Source organism: Pleurodeles waltl, chromosome 4_2 (assembly GCF_031143425.1).
Source record: "Pleurodeles waltl isolate 20211129_DDA chromosome 4_2, aPleWal1.hap1.20221129, whole genome shotgun sequence".
NCBI lineage: Eukaryota > Metazoa > Chordata > Amphibia > Caudata > Salamandridae > Pleurodeles > Pleurodeles waltl.
Genome location: NC_090443.1, coordinates 822,427,038 through 822,445,122, shown reverse-complemented (window position 1 = coordinate 822,445,122; position 18,085 = coordinate 822,427,038). Strand labels below are relative to the sequence as shown.

Sequence of the window (18,085 nt, the reverse complement as noted above, 5' to 3'; positions counted from 1 at the left end):
TAAACAGATGTTTATAAGGCTAATTATTTTTTTTCATTGCATCATTGTTAGAAAATTACTAAAACAAAGGGTCAAAGAGGCCTACCAATTCATTGGTTTACTATGAAAGGGTTAAAGTTGGAAGTCTTAGTTAATGTACTTTCTAGGCCCTGCAAATTAACTTCATGTGGATCTGACTTTGCTCACTGTATGCACTCATCTTGGTTATTAAATCTCGGTGAAATGATTAAATTAGCCAGTACGTCCTCAGATAAATTGTACGCTCTATTGTCACCTTTGTGCTTTTATTGGATGTGTCCTTCTTCGTGTACTGTTCTAAGCTTATACATCTGTAGAAGGTCCTAACATAGAGAACAAAACGTTATTTAAATGCAAATGTGGGTTTTCTCAAAAGTGAAGAGTCAATAAGCTACTGTAGCATACTGTACTGCAAGTGGAATCTATACAATGGTGATTCTAATGTTGTGAACCTTAGGGATCTTAGAAGGAAGGGTTAAGAGTGGAGGGTGGAGCTTGAGCTTTTTCTGAAGCACACTTATTCATGATTCACATGCAATCACCCAACCTACTGTTTTGGAACTAGTTACCATACTGTCCTGCCATAAGATTAACTTGTGGCTGTGAATATTTATGGACCTTTTGATGTGCTAGAAGTCCTAATCAATTTGAATACTACCTCCACCTGCCCAAGAGCAGTCTGCCTACGATATATTATGTGTCCTGATGTGGTATTTCTGAAAAAGGTTCTTCCTCTGAGTAGAAAATATTTTTCCACCCAGTGGAAGAACCTTCATCAGAAGTACCCCACCAGGTAACATATCAGAAAAGTAATGCCTGATGGGTCTCAGTTTCATGTCTATCTATTCAGCATTATTTTTGTTTTGAAGAAACTTGCCCAAGGCAATTGTGTATGAAAATCAAATAATCAGTGGCCTTAAATGCAGGGATATTTTTCTGTAACCTGGAGCTATTGATTATTTTTTGCAGGGTGGTTACAGGAAAGAAAATGTGTCAGTAAGCCTCACTCCACCTCCTAAATAGGTTGGATCTTCTGACACATTGACCTGGCAAACCTTACTGATGGGTGAGCAAGTCATGCATTTCTGGCGATGGAGGCCCCTGAGACTCTGATATCAGAAACCCAGTGTTTTCCTCACCGGAAAGTGAAGTGACAAGGTTTGCTTGGTCAGAAGATTCAGCAACTTTTGTTGGGACTTCCACTCCTGCGAACTTAAAATGACACCCCAACTTTATTCAAAATGTATTGGGCCCTTCACTCTCACATTGTAGTTGTTGTAACACTGTGACTTTAGGAAATACTGTTCTTATAAAAGATGTTGTGAACTTTAACTCTTTTACTGTATTAAATTTTACATCATATTACACAGCATTTACGCTTTGTATTTTCTATCATTTTAGGAAAGCCTTCACCGTGGATTTCAGTGGACACTGCTTTATTTGTCCTTAAGGAAAATGAAAAGCAGGAAGATATGGAGCTTGTGTTCTTCACAGAATTAAGAAACAAAGAGGCTAGTTCATGTCTATGTATTGCTTATCGTGACAACCATGATACCTATTTATTTATGGAATAGTTAACAAGTAACACATGCATGCGTGTATCCGAAAACAAAATGTTGGGATTTGACTTTGGGAATGTAAGAAGCAATATTTGCTGTACAGAATTTAAAGTATTTTTTTTTTTTTTAAAGAAAGTTAAGCTGTTCATATAATCTTTCAGAGGCATGAAATGAAGTAGGAATGCCAACAGTCAGCTCGAAGTTTACATAAGCATAATTTTATGAATTTTGATTCATAGATGGATTTACTTACACAAAAGCCCTTTCAGTGTTGAAACTCTCATATTTGACATTGTCTTCAATTGATAGTGTTCGGGATTATTTTACCAACACTCTTCGTCAGCACCTTCTGTTTTTAATGTTCACTCATACACTTTGCAATATAATAAATAGGGTAAACACTTTCAGCAAGCTTAGTCACTTCCAAACTTCTTGGTTAATGTTTGGTCTCTGAGTTATCTAGAAAGATGGGCAAAGTTTTACCCTTTCCTGGTTCTGAAAACAAAGAAAAATTGATCAACAGCAACTCGATTTGTCCGAGCCATTAGCACAGGGTATTTTTGATTGTTTATACACGGCTGCTTTGGTAGGAGAAAGTGAGAAATCCAAAATACAATCACAAATATGTTTACATTTTTTTTAATTTTTACAAAACCCATTCAGTGCATCGAGCCAAACTGATCAAGTAGTAGCTCAATATAAGTAAATTAAATTAAAAAATTAAAAAACATTATTTGAATCCACTCTATAAAAAGTATTGTTTTTTCCTTTGTAAAATCGGTGACAGAAAAATCTTGTTCTAGAGGTTTCTAATTCAGGACATGTAAAAAAATACTTGACCCACATTCTAAAGTGGGCAGCCACACAAGCTGCCTACTTTGTATCTTTTTTCTTTCTGCGATGGAAAATCCTGAATTGGAAGTCTACTGGTTTGATATTTAAAATATAATCTTCTAATATTATAATCTACATTTGCTGGTAAGCATTGCCAATGGCCTGGTGATAGAGTACAACTGAAATAAAATAACCATCTAATCTTTTGGACGTGAATAAAGTCTTGATGATAACTACTTGACTTTGAGATCTTCTACAACCATAGCCGAGAGCAGTACAAATGGTAGTGTTAAAACTTTTAATTGGCAGCAAAACTCTCAAGCTGAATCAAGGCTTTTTGACTATTTGTAGTCAAACAAATTCCTTGAAAATCAAATCATTCTTATCAGACACATTGAGGATGACAATGATACCTAACATTGCAATTTGTATAAGTATTTATCCAAATAAAGCATGTTATATTTCAACTTGATAATGTCTTGTTCCAAAAAGTAAGCCAACATTTCCCTTAATATTTATCCATCTCTCTCTCTAGAAACTATTATTGCCAATATACATGTCTGTGCTGCTATACTGATATATTTTATCAAAGGCATACACCATTAACTTTTAATAACTTGAAACTTAATTTCACAGTTTTGTGTCTTCATGTGGTTGGTACTTGGCAACACACTAATCCTTGAGCCTTCTTTAGGTTGTTTTATCTATTAAAAGGCATAACAACAGCCAAACAAGGAAAATACCTATGTGGTGATATGATTGATTAATGGATTTTACAACTGTTTTCTCCATCATGTTTTCCATATTAACTTGGAGATGATGAAAGCGTGTGGAATACTGGAAATGGCTTGGAAAAATGACATTATGCTGGAAATCAAAGAGTTTATCCTGTGAAACGTGTGTATTTGGGGTGCCACATGGACCTTTTCTCAGGCTGGTTCTTTTCAAGTGCATGCACTGTACTGTAGTTCTTTTCGTGGCATTATGGGCCTTAAGAGTTGGACTAATGCGGGACATACACCAAAAAATAGCAGATGTCCTGTCTGCCATATTACGAGTGCATTGATGTCAACAGAACTCTGATTGCCACTTTTTGCCGGATAAACATATCCATAAATCGCTAAATACCTTCTTAAGACTTCTCCAATTATCTGGATTGTATTGTGCATTGCTTATAGGTATGATTTTTGGTAGTGCCATTCCCTGAAAGTATTAATGTGTATTCCGTAAAGCAGAACCTCAAACCATTGCCATACTTAAAATATTTTCAAACTGAGCAACTTCCCATTACTTCTAAAAAGCCAAACCCTGAGTGCCCCACCAAGAGTGTATGTGCACTCTGGACATGCAGTCCAGTGATGACATTGCCCTATGTCCGGTGATATAAACCTCTCCCAATTGGACTTGTGTTCCAATATGATTGGAATTAGACACACTAATTGTTTTTTTTTTCCAATCAGAGCACTCCACCACTTTCTCTTGCTCAAACAATATACCCATTCTTTCATATGGCTGATTGAGTAAGAACTGAGTTGAAGGAGGCAAGAGGAAACTGCATACCTTCTTTGACATTGAGTAACTTTTTTTTTGTTTTGTTTTACAAAGCTGAGGCATTTTCCTAGTGTGGACTGTGGTATCAGTAAATAACTCAGACATTTTATGGGCTACGTTTTAGACTTTAGATTCACCTTATAATGTGTGCAGAATAATGTTGACAATTTCTTTAGTAATGATCCCCTCCTGTGACACATGTTGAAAGATTAGTCTGGGTGAATGTGATCAAAATGTCTTTGTGTAATCTAGAAGATTGGTGATCTGTATAAGGATTTAGAGAGGCAGAAAACAATCATGGTGATTCTGTGCTCTGCACATAAATAATTACCTATAGTTGTGCTGAACTAAGTCATAATAATATGACATAGTAAACAACATTTAGTTCTTTCTAAGGAAAAATAATGGAATACATTCAAAATATTGATTTACAATAGACTTTCTATAGTATACAGTTGAACAGTTATGATAGAGCAGAGTAATGTTTGGATGCTGCGAGTAAGTTTCAAAGTGCAACATTGTTCTATACATATATATATATATATATATACTGAAGCAACTGAAAACACGTTTAACAACTTACTGATTCCATAGTGCACCATTCCCAAAGCAATTTATTGGTGCCAACGGTTCTTTGCCTCATGCTACCTTAGAAACGCCTTTCATGTAATTCTATTTTCACATCTTCTGTAGTATTGTAAACTTTGTTCTTTTAGGCAACTCTTGAAATCATTTTTTATGGTATTGATGTCTTTGGGACCTGCTTATTCCTTTGTTGCTTCTGTGAAGTCATTACAAATCCTGTGTTGGTTGGATTATGTAGGTCCGAAATAGGTTTGAATGAATAGGTGATTGTAGTTCTAACTGGTTTCCTGGTCTTGAAATAAATCCTGAGTTTCCAGACTGTTTATTGGTTACTTATTCTGATTAATTTTTATCTTATTTGAGGGGATTCCTACTCTGTGCTTTAGTTTTAAGAATGTTTTTAAATAAAGGCACATTTCAGAAACTTGTGGTAGAAAAAAAATGTACACTTACTTAAATGAAATAGAAACAAAGAGACATTTTTGTAGAAATCCTACTAAGAATATAAGTTGGCTCATTAACCTTGTTTTTTTCATTTCTTTATGTGGTGAATAGACATTTGGATGGAAAGGGGAACTTGCCTCTGGGGTCTACTGGTTAATTCCATTCACAACTGGCTGTCGATTACGAAAGAAAAAAAAGCAAATCAGAGGAGAAGCTAAGTTGGTTAATCGAGACAAAAATAAAGATTTGGTCCTTACAAAGGAATTTAGGTGAGTGCTCTTTACAGTTAATTATATTGGTCTTCGTTCACATTTGTATCATATTAATTAAGTTCTAAAACACCGTGGCTCAAATCAAATACAATCTGGGTTTATAAATTACAACTACTCACCCGCAAGGGTCTCAAGGCACTAAGGGGGTTTGTCCTTTGAGCTTCAGTTGAAGAGCCAGGTTTTAAGGTCACTCCTGAATTGGGGTAGCGATGGTGACTGCCTGAGGTGGAGGTGCAAGGTGTTCCAGCTCTCTGCCGCAAGGTAGGTGAAGGATCTCCCACTAGCTGAGGTCTTCTGTATGTGGGGTACGCTGGCTAGTGATTGTTGAGTGGGTAGAGAGGTCTGTGGGGGAGTATAAGGTGATGGTTGGTTGAGGCAGACGGGTCCTAGGTCATGGAGGGCCTTGTAGGCGTGGACAAGGAGCTTGAAGTTAATCCTCTTCTCGACAGGGAGCTAGTAGAGTTCTCTTAGGTGATTGGAGATATGTCTGCATTGGGGAATGTCCAGGATGGGTCTCGTGGGGGAGTTTTGGATGTGCTGTAACTTCTTGAGGTTCTTCTGGGAGGTACCGGCGTAGAGGGTGTTGCCATATTCAAGCCTGCTGGTAACCAGGCATGGGCTCTTGATTTCTGCCTTTAAACCTTTATTCTCTGTTCCAATTGTTCTTTCATATTCATATACACTAGAGTACCTGTTTTCTGTTAGCATGCCTATCTAGAGGCTGTGACATACTTGCCTAGAGCCAGTAGGATCACATTAAAATCAGGTTTTTGAGACAAAAAGACATTGAACTGTGTAACCCCATTTTGATTTCCCTTCAGAAAAATAAAAACAAAATGCAGTATAAAGCAGAGAAGCACTACGTTCATAAAAGAAAGATGGCACGATAACAGGAGAAGTGGATGTGAGCTCTTTCTTTTTGTGAAGAAGGGGGCAATTGCTTCCTACCCTGTGCCCTCTTCCCTTTAAAAGAGAGCTAAAGGAGAAACACTGCATGAAGACAAGCAGAAACAACAGTTGAGCTGATCCGGTATCTCCCGAGTTAAGAAAAAAAAGACTGGTTAAAACCACAAAAAATTGGTGAACCTTTCAGAAATTTCGTCTGGAGGAATTCAGCAAGAAGTGGTAGAATCCAAGAACTCCAGGTTCAAAGTGTAGATGTCAGGCAGACTACTGAAGAAAAGTACTAGAAAGGTAGGGATTCGAAGTACTCAAAATGGAGCTAAAGCATCTTCAGACCAAAGTTGCAAAACACCAACACCTAACTCAGAGCCTCTTTTATGAGTGCCCTGTCTTTAATAAACCAGAAGATCAGCCAGTGGCTGGTTTAATTAAAAAAACAACAAAAAAAACAAGGTTGGTAGCGAGATTACAATCATGGTAAGGCACCAAATATCATGTTATTCTATGGGACTCATAAGTTCCTGAAGAGAGGACAGTAGGAGAGAATGTTAGTGATGTAGTGGCTGACATGTATAGCTGTATGCCTGAGTGCCATGGGAAGTGAGGCTGCCAAAATGGAAGCTTCTCAGCTGGTCCAGATATGTGAGGTGTGGTTTGAAGTAGGAACTCAGACTGATGAAATGCCACTGCCAACAACTGGAGCACATATGGGGAACAAGTCAGGACAATGCAGGCAGGAGCACTTTCAAAACCACCCTGAGACGCTACCACCAAATGAACTGGCCCACCAAACCTGCTGCTCTGGAAGACTGAATCAATGCTAGCTTCAACAGAAGCAAAGACATTTTCATCACTGTCATTGATTTCACCTCTCCTTCAGCCGCCTCCAACTTGTTCATTCCCTCACAGGCAATAATCTGACCTAATTCTTCAGCAACAAAATCATCTTCACTTACAGTAACTTTAGCCCACAACTGGACCCTCTGGACCTCAACAAATGCTTCCTGCTTTTATCTTAAGAACCAATGCTAACCCCATGGCATGTCATCACACCAGAAGATACTGCAGCCACCATAAACTCCATCCACTCAGGGGCTCCATTAGACCACTGCCCCCAACACACATACTCCAGAGGACTGCAACCTAGCAGCACCATGCTCACACCCATTCTGAATGCCTCCACTTCCTCCACGACCTTCCTAGATGCTTGGGAACACACAACTGCCCTCCTGTTGCTGAAGAAACCCACTGTTGACCCTTCAATGGTCTCCACCTACAGACTTATCTCCCTGCTACGATTCTCAGCCAAGATCTTAGAAAACATCAACAGACTCTTCACCGAATACCTTAATGACCACCAATTCCTCTACAGTGCTCAGTCTGGTATCAGATCCAACCAAACTCAGAAACTGCCCTCATCGCTGCCACAGATGACATCCCCATGACTCTGGACAGAGGAGACATGGCAGCCCTCATCCTTTTGGACCACTCAGCAACATTTGGCACAGTCTCCCACCCCATCCTCATCCAACACCTTCACAATATCGGAATCCAAGGACACGTAGTCCAGATTTTATCCTTCCTGACTGGAAGGACCCTGTCAGTCAGCCTGGCACTGTAGACCTCAGATGTCCATGACCTTATCTGCAGAGTTCTGCAAGGATCCTCCCTGAGCCCGACCATCTTCAACGCATAGATGATCCATTTAGCCAGCATTATCCGCTCTCACAATATCAACATCCTCTTTGCAGATGACATGCAACTCATATTCTCACTCATAGACGAGCTGCCCATTAGCTAGATCAAGCTCAGTGCAAGCATGACTGAAATTGCTGACTGGGTGAAGAGCATCTGTCTAAAGCTGAACACAAACAAAACAGAAATTGTGATCTTTGGGAAGAGAACATCACCGTGGGGCTCAACCTAATGGCCAACAGAGCTGGGACCGACACCCACTCCAACCACATACGCTAAGAACCTTGGGATCATAATCGGCACCAAATTCGACGTGACAACCCAAGTCAATGCTGACACCTCCTCATGTTTCCGTACCATGAAGATGCTGAGGAAGATTTTCAAATGCCTCCCAGTCAGCACCTGAAAAACTCTCACACACGCTGTGGTCACAAGCAAGATGGAGGGCAGGAACACCCTCTATGCCGAGATCAACAAAAAAGCTCACTAGAAGACTGCAGACCATTCTGAACTCGGCGGCCAGAATTACTCTCGGCCTCCCACGCCACACTCACTTTACATCACACCTTAAGGAGCTCCACTGACACTGCATTCACATATGAGCACAATTCATACTCCTCACCCACACTTTAAAAGCACTACATAACACTGGCAAGGCATACCTCAACAATTGCATCTGCTTTTACAAACATTCCAGACACTTCCGCTCGTTCGGACTCCTTCTTGCCTAAATTCCACGCATACAGAAAAACAGTTCTAGCTGTCGAGCCTTCTCCTATATCGCTCCAAAAGCATGTAACAACCTGCAGCTCAATGCAAGAGCCTCATCCTCATTTCTTGTGTTCTGCAGGAAACTAAAGACCTGGCTTTTCAGGTAGCCCCACTTGGCCTTAGGTATGCCTATTCTCAAACCTGCTCAGGACCATGATAGCTCACTGGGTGATAATGTGCTTTGCACATCTGCATAACGTAACAGTGCAGCATGTGGCAAAACTGCTTCATGCCTATGATGCACAATGAAGAACACAACTATGTAATAACTGGCTAGAAGCAGAGCTATCGTGGGGTGCAGTACATTGCCTTGAACGAGAGTGGGAATGCTGCGGCCGGGGGGTTGCAGAAGACAGAGAAAATTGTTGAAGATTGATGTGCTCCAATGATGGGTTCATGTTAAGTCACCTCGTAATATAGTTTGTACCTCGAATATGACCTTAATCAGGTATACATTTTCCTTCCGGACAACCTTGGTAACTGTGAAGGAACATAGTGTGTGGTGCTTATTTCCCTCCCCTCCCCAGCAGAACTTCCCAGTGCCAGAGAATATCCACCTCATTCCAATTACAGACAAGTATCATCTGTTAAGGCCTTTATTGGCATGCTCTGTGTTCTGTGCACTTTAACGGTGAAGCAACACTGGGACATATTGACAACCATGTATCAGCAGAGATTTCTTTACACACATGTAGCTCCGACTGGCGAATTTAGGGCAGAACTTCTCCATGTAGGTTATGGACAATCAGTGTTGGACAGTTACTGTTTGAGGTCAGTGGGCATCTGTTTAGACTCGGGCATTTTAGAATCTGGATGCCTGTGGTACTACCAATTTCTGTAATGCCTGCTTTTTCAGTTGGTTATATTAGAAACATTTGTCTTCAGTGGAGTGAAAGTGAATTTGTGTTGCCCAAAGTCGAGTGGCATTCATTCTTTGTACAGTTAATCCATGTCAGCTACACAGAGATTGAAAGTTATGTTGTTTAGGCATGAGTTGTTTAGACTAGGTTTGACAAAAATGAAGGTGACTGGTGACACAAAGCATGTCAACCCTTATATTCCAACTGTGGTATCCCAGTATTTCACTGTAATTTTTAAAGAGTGATGCTTGGTCTTCTATGACAGTCTTCTGTTGTTTGGATGACACATAAAGGTGCTCAAGACAATAATCATGTGCTTATTCAAGTAAGGCTGAATGTGTCTTGTGTTGTAGCAACCATTGCCAATATGTAGTTGCATAGGTTCATTACTGCCAACCTGTCAGTGGTCAGCGATTTACAGATCACCTTGTGAACTATATTCTGGAGTTTATTGTCCCAAACAGGTTTTCAGATTTGTCTACAAGTATGTTTAATGGCAGCTGATTAATCACAGAGATCACTCGAAAATTTGAAACCTGAGGAGGATGTTCATTTTCACCATGTTTTCCTTCCTATCGAGAATCCCAGCTTACTTTACCAAAATAATTTGTTATAACTTGTCCAGAAACTATGGGATACTGTGTATATACAGGGCACCATTCTCCTAGTTACATTCATTCCTAAATCTGATCTTTACTTTGCCTGTGTTGCACCAGATTTGCAGGTCATCTGTGTTTTTGGGTTTACCTGTGGCAAATAGTGCACATGACCGTTTCATGTTGTTCTTAAAAGCCAACACTATTTCATACCTTCTGTGTTTTTTTTTACTATGTGTACAGACAGTGTCTTTTCTTAGGAATATGATGTCCTTTTTGAATAGTATTGTTTCAATTATTTCCTAGCTAGGGGTACACCATCGATATTGTGAATTTCCCTGATTGTCTAGGGCAGGGTTTGAAGGAAAAGGTGAATATCAACAGCAAGATCCAGGCATCCATGCACTGTCCATCTTGCCAGGGATACATTTGTCGAGGGATGCTTGTTGAAGTCGAAGACAGAGTTCATTGGTTATTAAATGATAAAATATAGAATGAACTTGAACACTTGAAGTATCAGTGGAATGCCAGTCAGCACAAATTTCTTTTTGGCACCTATATGGGAATAACCTTTTTGGACCTGATTACGAGTCGACCGCCAGACCTGTGGTGAGGAGACCACCATCGAGGTGACTATCTCCTCACTGGCCCTATTACGACTTTCACACGGGGCTGACAGGTTGGAACCAAGATGATCCCTTTAGTCATCATTATCTACTCTCACAATATCAACAAGGTTCCCACCCATCAGCCCAGTGGGAAAGGTGCAGCAGCATTGTCGCTGGCTCATAATAGAGCTGGTGGCAATGTTATTGCACGCAGGGGACACCAGCACCTTCAAAATGCTCACTGTCTGCAGAGCAGACTCCGCATTTTGAGGTTGCTGAGTGGGGGGGGAGGCCTAAACTTCTCATGGTATAGGCAGTACAGGGCCCCCCCCTGTGACCCCCTGCACCTGTTCTCTGCCAGCCTTTTTATGGAGGTTGGCAGAGAAAAGGCTGGTGGAAAGCAAGGTTGTAATCAGCAGAGCGTTGGTGACTTCAGTGCTGCCCTGGCTGATTAGAACCTGAACCGCCGTCATCCCATCGGGATCAGAGACCCTGGCGGGGACAGCTGTAGGTTGGCGGGTCTGCCCACTAACCTCGTGAGGTGGCGGTCGGACTGCCACAACCACAGTGGTCCATCTGCCACTGCGAGCCTGGCTGTCTGTTGACTGCCAGACTCGTAATAAGGCCCATTGTCTCTAGTATTCCAATGAGGTCATCAAGCTTTTAGAATAAGTCTTTGCATCATCATTTAGCAAGAGTATAGGCCAGTTGGGAGCATATTAGTCTGTTTTATTCTCCAGTTTCGACTGTGAGTCTGAGGGTTGATCAGTTAATGTGGGAGAGAGTGTCCATGCTACATAACACAGTATTGAAAGGGACTGAGTCAGGGACATTCTAGAATGTTTTGTAGAAGGCTTTTGCTAGAAAGGCCTTAAACTATAGGAACTATTAGTGTTATTAATGTGGCTGTAAAGTCTGACATTAAATTGATCCTAGGCCGATATTCTTACTGTTGTCCTGGGTCAAGGGTCTCGCTTGTCATTAGATCTTCATAGAGTTTTGTAAATGCTTTCCCCCACCGCCTCCTGCTACTGTTTGGTGCAGATTAGCATGACCATCTCTAATCGTTCTAATTTGGTGTCTTTTGTGACTTTGTTAATTGTGCTAGTAGCCTTCCTTCTTTATTTTTCTCTTTCTTTATTTATTTTGTCATAGAATATCTGCTTAGTGTATAAGAGACTGCATTCAACCTGATTAGTTTACATGGTGGAGGTTTAGGTCCTTAGGCTTTGAATCTTTTTGAGAGCTTTTGCAAGCCGCTCGATTTATAAATGACCTATAGGGAGTTTAACTCCTGCTACTTCCTTTTGATAACCTCTGACTTTTTTATTGCATCTGACAACAAAACGCATTCCATTATAATGACCATTTGGCCTCTTCCCGTGCGGAGTACTACGCCATGCAAGGTCTGCATGACATCTAAAATGAACTGTTCAGTTGTTTAGCAGGGTGAATGACATAGTCTGAAAACAGTCCTTTTGTAGCCTTAATTGTTGTATAGTTTGCTGTGGAGTACTCCTGAAGACATAGTTATATCAGTAATGGGCAAATCACTGAAGACTTCTAATAGTGATCTTGGCAACCGGCATGGCACAGTTGTCCAGTTCATAGATCTCTCAATCTGGAGGTTCAGGTTTGTGTGCTGCGTGTCTAAAGCAAATTCTGATATCGTTCCTTTAGAACCAGTCTTGGTTGCAGTTAAGATCATATATTGTTTCATATATTCTTAGAGCTCTGCAGGTTATTGAATGGTTAGGAACCTTTCCATTTTATGCTGATGTATCTTTTGTAGTTGTACGTCTGCTTGTTTGTTCACAAGCTAAGCTACCTTCCTCTTTTATGCAGAGTAGTTTGAAGGATATTGCTGAGGAAAGTTTCTAGAGTTCAGTCTCAGTGCTAAAGTGTTAAAGAACAGGATAGGCAAGATAAACAAGCATGAAAGAAAGCAAATGATTTTCTTTCTGGAAAGTAAGAAGGTGGGAAGATGGAGGCATGATATAGACCTGGAATCCCTCAACAAGCTCCCAAGAAATGTATATTTTTGTATATTGACATTTCCGAAGATTATATCACTCCTTCTGCATAGTTGTGAAGAATGCATATTGCAATATCCGACCTCCAAAAACATGCACTGCCAGATTAGCAGCCTTACAAACTCAGGAACCCCACCACTGTCTACTGAAAAAGGGGAGAAATCTTAAACAGTGACACATTTCCAATTCACTTTGAAGCTTAGACAACTAAATATCATTGAGAAATGTAGATATATTGTGACTACCGCGGAAACTAGTTTCACATGCAAGTCATAGACTAAAATGTGAAAAAATACTGTATAGAAAAACCTGTGCATACTTTGCGGGAAAAGAGTAGGTTTCACCTTTATTGCTTCAAATTCCATTCAAGCTTCTATAGCAGGCTAGTTATTAAGGAAATTCTTTCTTCTGAAAGTTTGCTTTAGATTTAGAACATTTCCTCCAATTGTTATAACTTTCATCCATTGGAGATGAACACTGTCCTATTTAGCACACTTATGTCTGATCACAACGTAAAATGGGTCCTTTATTAGAGAGTATTTTACTTGTTATAACATCTGTCAAACTCACCTGTGAGCTTAAAGCTTTGTCCATCAAACGGCCATGCATGTTTTTTTTTTTTATTTGTTTTTTTTTTTACAAATCCATCCGTTATGACTTGTGTGCCATCAGGATTCTCAACTGAAACATCTGTGGTCTCTAGTGACAGATTTTGACATATTTGCTTCAAGAGTAGAAAGAAGTTTGCACATTCAAAAGGACACGCGGGTACTAAAGACATTTTTACCAGACTGTTTTTTTACAACCAGTAAGAGATAAACATTATCTAAGGAAAGGGCTGCATGGTGCATACCGTCTTCGTCTGTAAAGCTGCAAGACTAATATAAACATTAGAAGTAGGGCAAGTGTGCATTTCTACGAGAGGAGTCAACATGACTATAGCTCTTCATGTACGAGTAAATCCTGAGGGCATTTCAATTCAGCGACATGGAGAATGGTGCACAGTTTCTCTGAACACTAGTGTCTGGCCATGTACAGCAAAATAATAGCTGTGCTTCAGAACCTGTTTTTATCAGCAAATGTATCATGCCACCTACATTTTTTGCAAACTACTAGTGATTCTAATTAAAAGTGTGCAAATCTATCAACAGTCCAAACCAGGAGACCAAAAAGATGCTTATCTGTATATACAGTTCTCCAGAATTACACTGGTCATAGATTCACATTCCTTGACCTCCTTCTTGAGGAGCTGTAATTTTTATTTGTGGTTCAGACTAGTATATGGGAATGAGAAGGTGATCTATGAGTGTAAAGAAATGCCTCCTTGGCATGGTTACCCCCTAACTTTTTGCCTTTGCTGATGCTAAGTTTTGATTGAAAGTGTGCTGGGACCCTGCTACCCAGGCCCCAGCACCAGAGTTCTTTCCCTAAACTGTACCTTTGTCTCCACAATTGGCACTACCCTGGCACTCAGATAAGTCCCTTGTAACTGGTACCCCTGGTACCAAGGGCCCTGATGCCAGAGAAGGTCTCTAAGGGCTGCAGCATCGCTTATGCCACCATGGGGACCCCTTACTCAGCACATGCACACTGCCTCACAACTTGTGTGTGCTGGTGGGGAGAAAATGACTAAGTCGACATGGCACTCCCCTCAGAGTGCCATGCCAACCTCACACTGCCTGTGGCATAGGTAAGTCACCCCTCTAGCAGGCCTTACAGCCCTAAGGCAGGGTGCACTATACCACAGGTGAGGGCATATGTGCATGAGCACTATGCCCCTACAGTGTCTAAGCAAAACCTTAGACATTGTAAGTGCAGGGTAGCCATAAGAGTATATGGTCTGGGAGTTTGTCATACACGAACTCCACAGTTCCATAATGGCTACACTGAAAACTGTTTAGTATCAAACTTCTCAGCACAATAAATGCACACTGATGTCAGTGTGCAATTTATTGTAACATACACGCAGAGGGCATCTTAGAGATGCCCCCTGAATAGTAATCCATCTTCTAGTGTAGGCTGACCAGTTTCTGCCAGCCTGCCACACACCAGACATGTTGCTGGCCACATGGGGAGAGTGCCTTTCTCCCTCTGTGGCGAGGAACAAAGCCTGTACTGGGTGGAGGTGCTTCTCACCTCCCCCTGCAGGAACTGTAACACCTGGCCGTGAGCCTCAAAGGCTCACCCCATTTGTTACAGCGCCCCAGGGCATCCCAGCTAGTGGAGATGCCCGCCCCTCTGGCCACTGCCCCCACTTTTGGCAGAAAGACTGGAGGAGATAATGAGAAAAACAAGGAGGAGTCACCCACCAGTCAGGACAGCCCCTAAGGTGTCCTGAGCTGAGGTGACCCCTGCTTTTAGAAATACTCCATCTTAAGTTTGGAGGATTCCCCCAATAGGATTAGGGATGTGCCCTCCTCCCCACAGGGAGGAGGCACATAGAGGGTGTAGCCACCCTCAAGGACAGTAGCCATTGGCTACTGCTCTCTCCCAGACCTAAACACACCCCTAAATTCAGTATTTAGGGGCTCCACAGAACCTAGGAAACTAGATTCCTGCTACCTGAAGAAACAAGAAGGACTGCTGACCTACAAGCCTGCAGAGAAGGAGGAAGACGACAACTGCTTTGGCCCCAGCCCTACCGGCCTGTCTCCAACTTCGAAAACCTACAACCAGCGACGCATCCGACAGGGACCAGCGACATCTGAAGCCTCAGAGGACTGCCCTGGACTAAAGGGCCAAGAAACTCCTGTGAACTGCGGCCCTGTTCAAAACCAGCTACTTCTTTGCAACAAAGAAGCAACTTCCAAAGACTGCACGTTTCCCGCCGGAAGCGTGAGAATTCTCACTCTGCACCCGACGCCCCCGGCTCGAGATTCAGAGAACCAACACCTCAGCGAGGACTCCACGGCGACTGCGAGCCCGTGAGTAACTAGAGACGAGCCCCCCTGGGCCCCCACAGCGACGCCTGCAGAGAGAATCCAGAGGCTCCCCCTGACCGTGACTGCCTGTAACAAGGGACCCGATGCCTGGAACCAACACTGCACCCGCAGCCCCCAGGACCTGAAGGAACCGAACTTCAGCACAGGAGTGACCCCGAGGCGACCCTCTGCTTAGCCCAGGTGGTGAATGTCCCTAGAAGCCTCCCCCCCCCCCCTTGTGTCTGCCTGCACCACTAGAGTGACCCACGGGTCCCTCCATTGTTTTCTACCTGAAACCCGACGCCTTCTTTGCACACTGCACCCGGCCGCCCCTGTGCCGCAGAGGGTGTGTTTTGTGTGCCTACTTGTGTCCCCCCCCACCAGTGCTCTACAAAACCCCCCGGTCTGCCCCCTGAGGACGCAGGCACTTACCTGCTGGCAGACTGGAACTGGAGCACACCTGTTCTCCATAGGCGCCTATGTGATTTGGGCACCTCTTTGACCTCTGCACCTGACCGGCCCTGAGCTTCTGGTGTGGTAACTTTGGGGTTGCCTTGAACCCCCAACGGTGGGCTGCCTATGCCCCAGAACTGAGACTTGTAAGTGTTTTACTTACCTCCTAATCTAACCTTTACTTACCTCCCCCAGGAACTGTTGATTTTTGCACTGTGTCCACTTTGAAAATAGCTTCTTGCCATTTTCACAAAGACTGATATGATATTGCTTTTATTCAAAGTTCCTAAAGTATGTAAGTGAAGTACCTTGCATTTAATGTGTTTACTGCAAATCTTGAACCTGTGGTTCTTAAAATAAACGAAGAAAATATATTTTGCAATATAAAAACCTATTGGCCTGGAGTAAGTCTTTGAGTGTGCGTTCCTCATTTATTGCCTGTGTGTGTACAACAAATGCTTAACACTACCCTCTGATAAGCCTACTGCTCGACCACACTACCACAAAATAGAGCATTAGAATTATCTACTTTTGCCACTATCTTACCTCTAAGGGGAACCCTTGGACTCTGTGCACACTATTTCTTACTTTGAAATGGTATATACAGAGCCAACTTCCTACAATGAGGTTTAGGCATAACCACCCTTTTGGGTAAAAAGTTGACTGAAGTACAATGAGGTGGAAACGCGAAAAAGCCTAAATAACTAGCAATGTTAGTATGATTTTAATTTATCTATAAAGGGTTCACAGCCTTTCCGCAGGAAATTATTAGAGCCTTTATAATCTATGAAAAATATCAATGCTCAAGAACTGCAGTTACATGTAAGTAATTTTTTTCTTACTCTTCTTGAAGCTTGTTGTGTTAGAAAACAGAATACATAAGTGGGTCACTCATGACTTGTAGTTTTATTGAGTTTACAGCCTCACACTTCCTTGAAGCTGCTGGCGCTTATCAAAATACTCTTCTTTGTGTCTTGTATCTTTCCATTGATATTGAGAAACCACATATACAACAGATTTCAATGCATTGCTGAAAAGGGACAATCAATTAGTCAATTTTATATTAATAGAAATGTTATGACTTTACTCTTAATATAACCCCATATATTCATCCTTTCATCCCTATTTTGAGGCTTTGTAAGTAAAGTAATACATCACAAAAATGGTAAACTGTGTTGCAAGATTCTCTGTTGTGTTGAGGCAGTTGTGTAATGTTGAGTGAACTCAAGTAGATTAACCATTGCCACTCGAAAGCTTGCACTTTATTTTGTTTTACAAAATTGCAGGGCAACTTTATCTGACATATTTGACATGATTGATTTGGATGGAAATGGTCTTCTGAGTCTTGAAGAGTACAATTTCTATGAGCTGAGGACTAGTGGTGAAAAGTGTGATGACGATGCTTGGGCTGTTTGCAAAGGTGAGTTTTCGCATTTCTTGTAGTTTTGTTTTTATCATTTTTTTAAGGTTTCCAAAGACTGGCAGTCGCCGTCAGGCCATTTGAAAATTTGAAAGTGGTGAGAACAAATGCATAATGTCTCACAAATTGCCCACCTTCAATTTCCAGTCTATTCAAAAGTACTTGTCGCCTCAATTAAGATAGGGATCAGAAGGCAGGCATCCAGCTCATATCATATCATAACAGGTAACAGGTTTAAACCTGCAAGATGCCAGCAGGACCCAGAACCATTCAAGCTGCTAAAAGAAAAATGTGGATGTATATGCCCCACTTTTTATTGATGTTATCAGTAGATTATTTGTTGAAGCTGTGGTTCATTGACAAAAGTGGTGTAGGCTTGGTTCCATCCACTATTGAAACTTGCCACCTTGGATTCTTTAGGCTCCGTTAAGCTAATGACCAGTAGCAAAGTTGCCTTTTCTCACAAGTCTCTTTTCTGTTCATATTTGAAGCATATATAGTGTTCTTTTTCAATTGGAATTGAACCATTTATTCTTCAACAGTGCCATAAACTGGCCTGCTC

At 41.6% G+C, this 18,085-nt stretch overlaps 1 protein-coding gene across 1 annotated transcript in view; it reads left to right on the top strand.

The window, feature by feature from the left end:
- Window positions 1-18,085, top strand: part of EFCAB7 (EF-hand calcium binding domain 7) — a 333,043-nt gene that overhangs the window by 226,315 nt on the left and 88,643 nt on the right. The window contains exons 8-10 of the mRNA XM_069232519.1: window positions 1,420-1,529; window positions 5,103-5,260; window positions 17,390-17,523. Of these exons, the coding sequence (XP_069088620.1) occupies window positions 1,420-1,529; window positions 5,103-5,260; window positions 17,390-17,523 (402 nt within the window). The remainder of the gene's footprint in view (window positions 1-1,419; window positions 1,530-5,102; window positions 5,261-17,389; window positions 17,524-18,085) is intronic.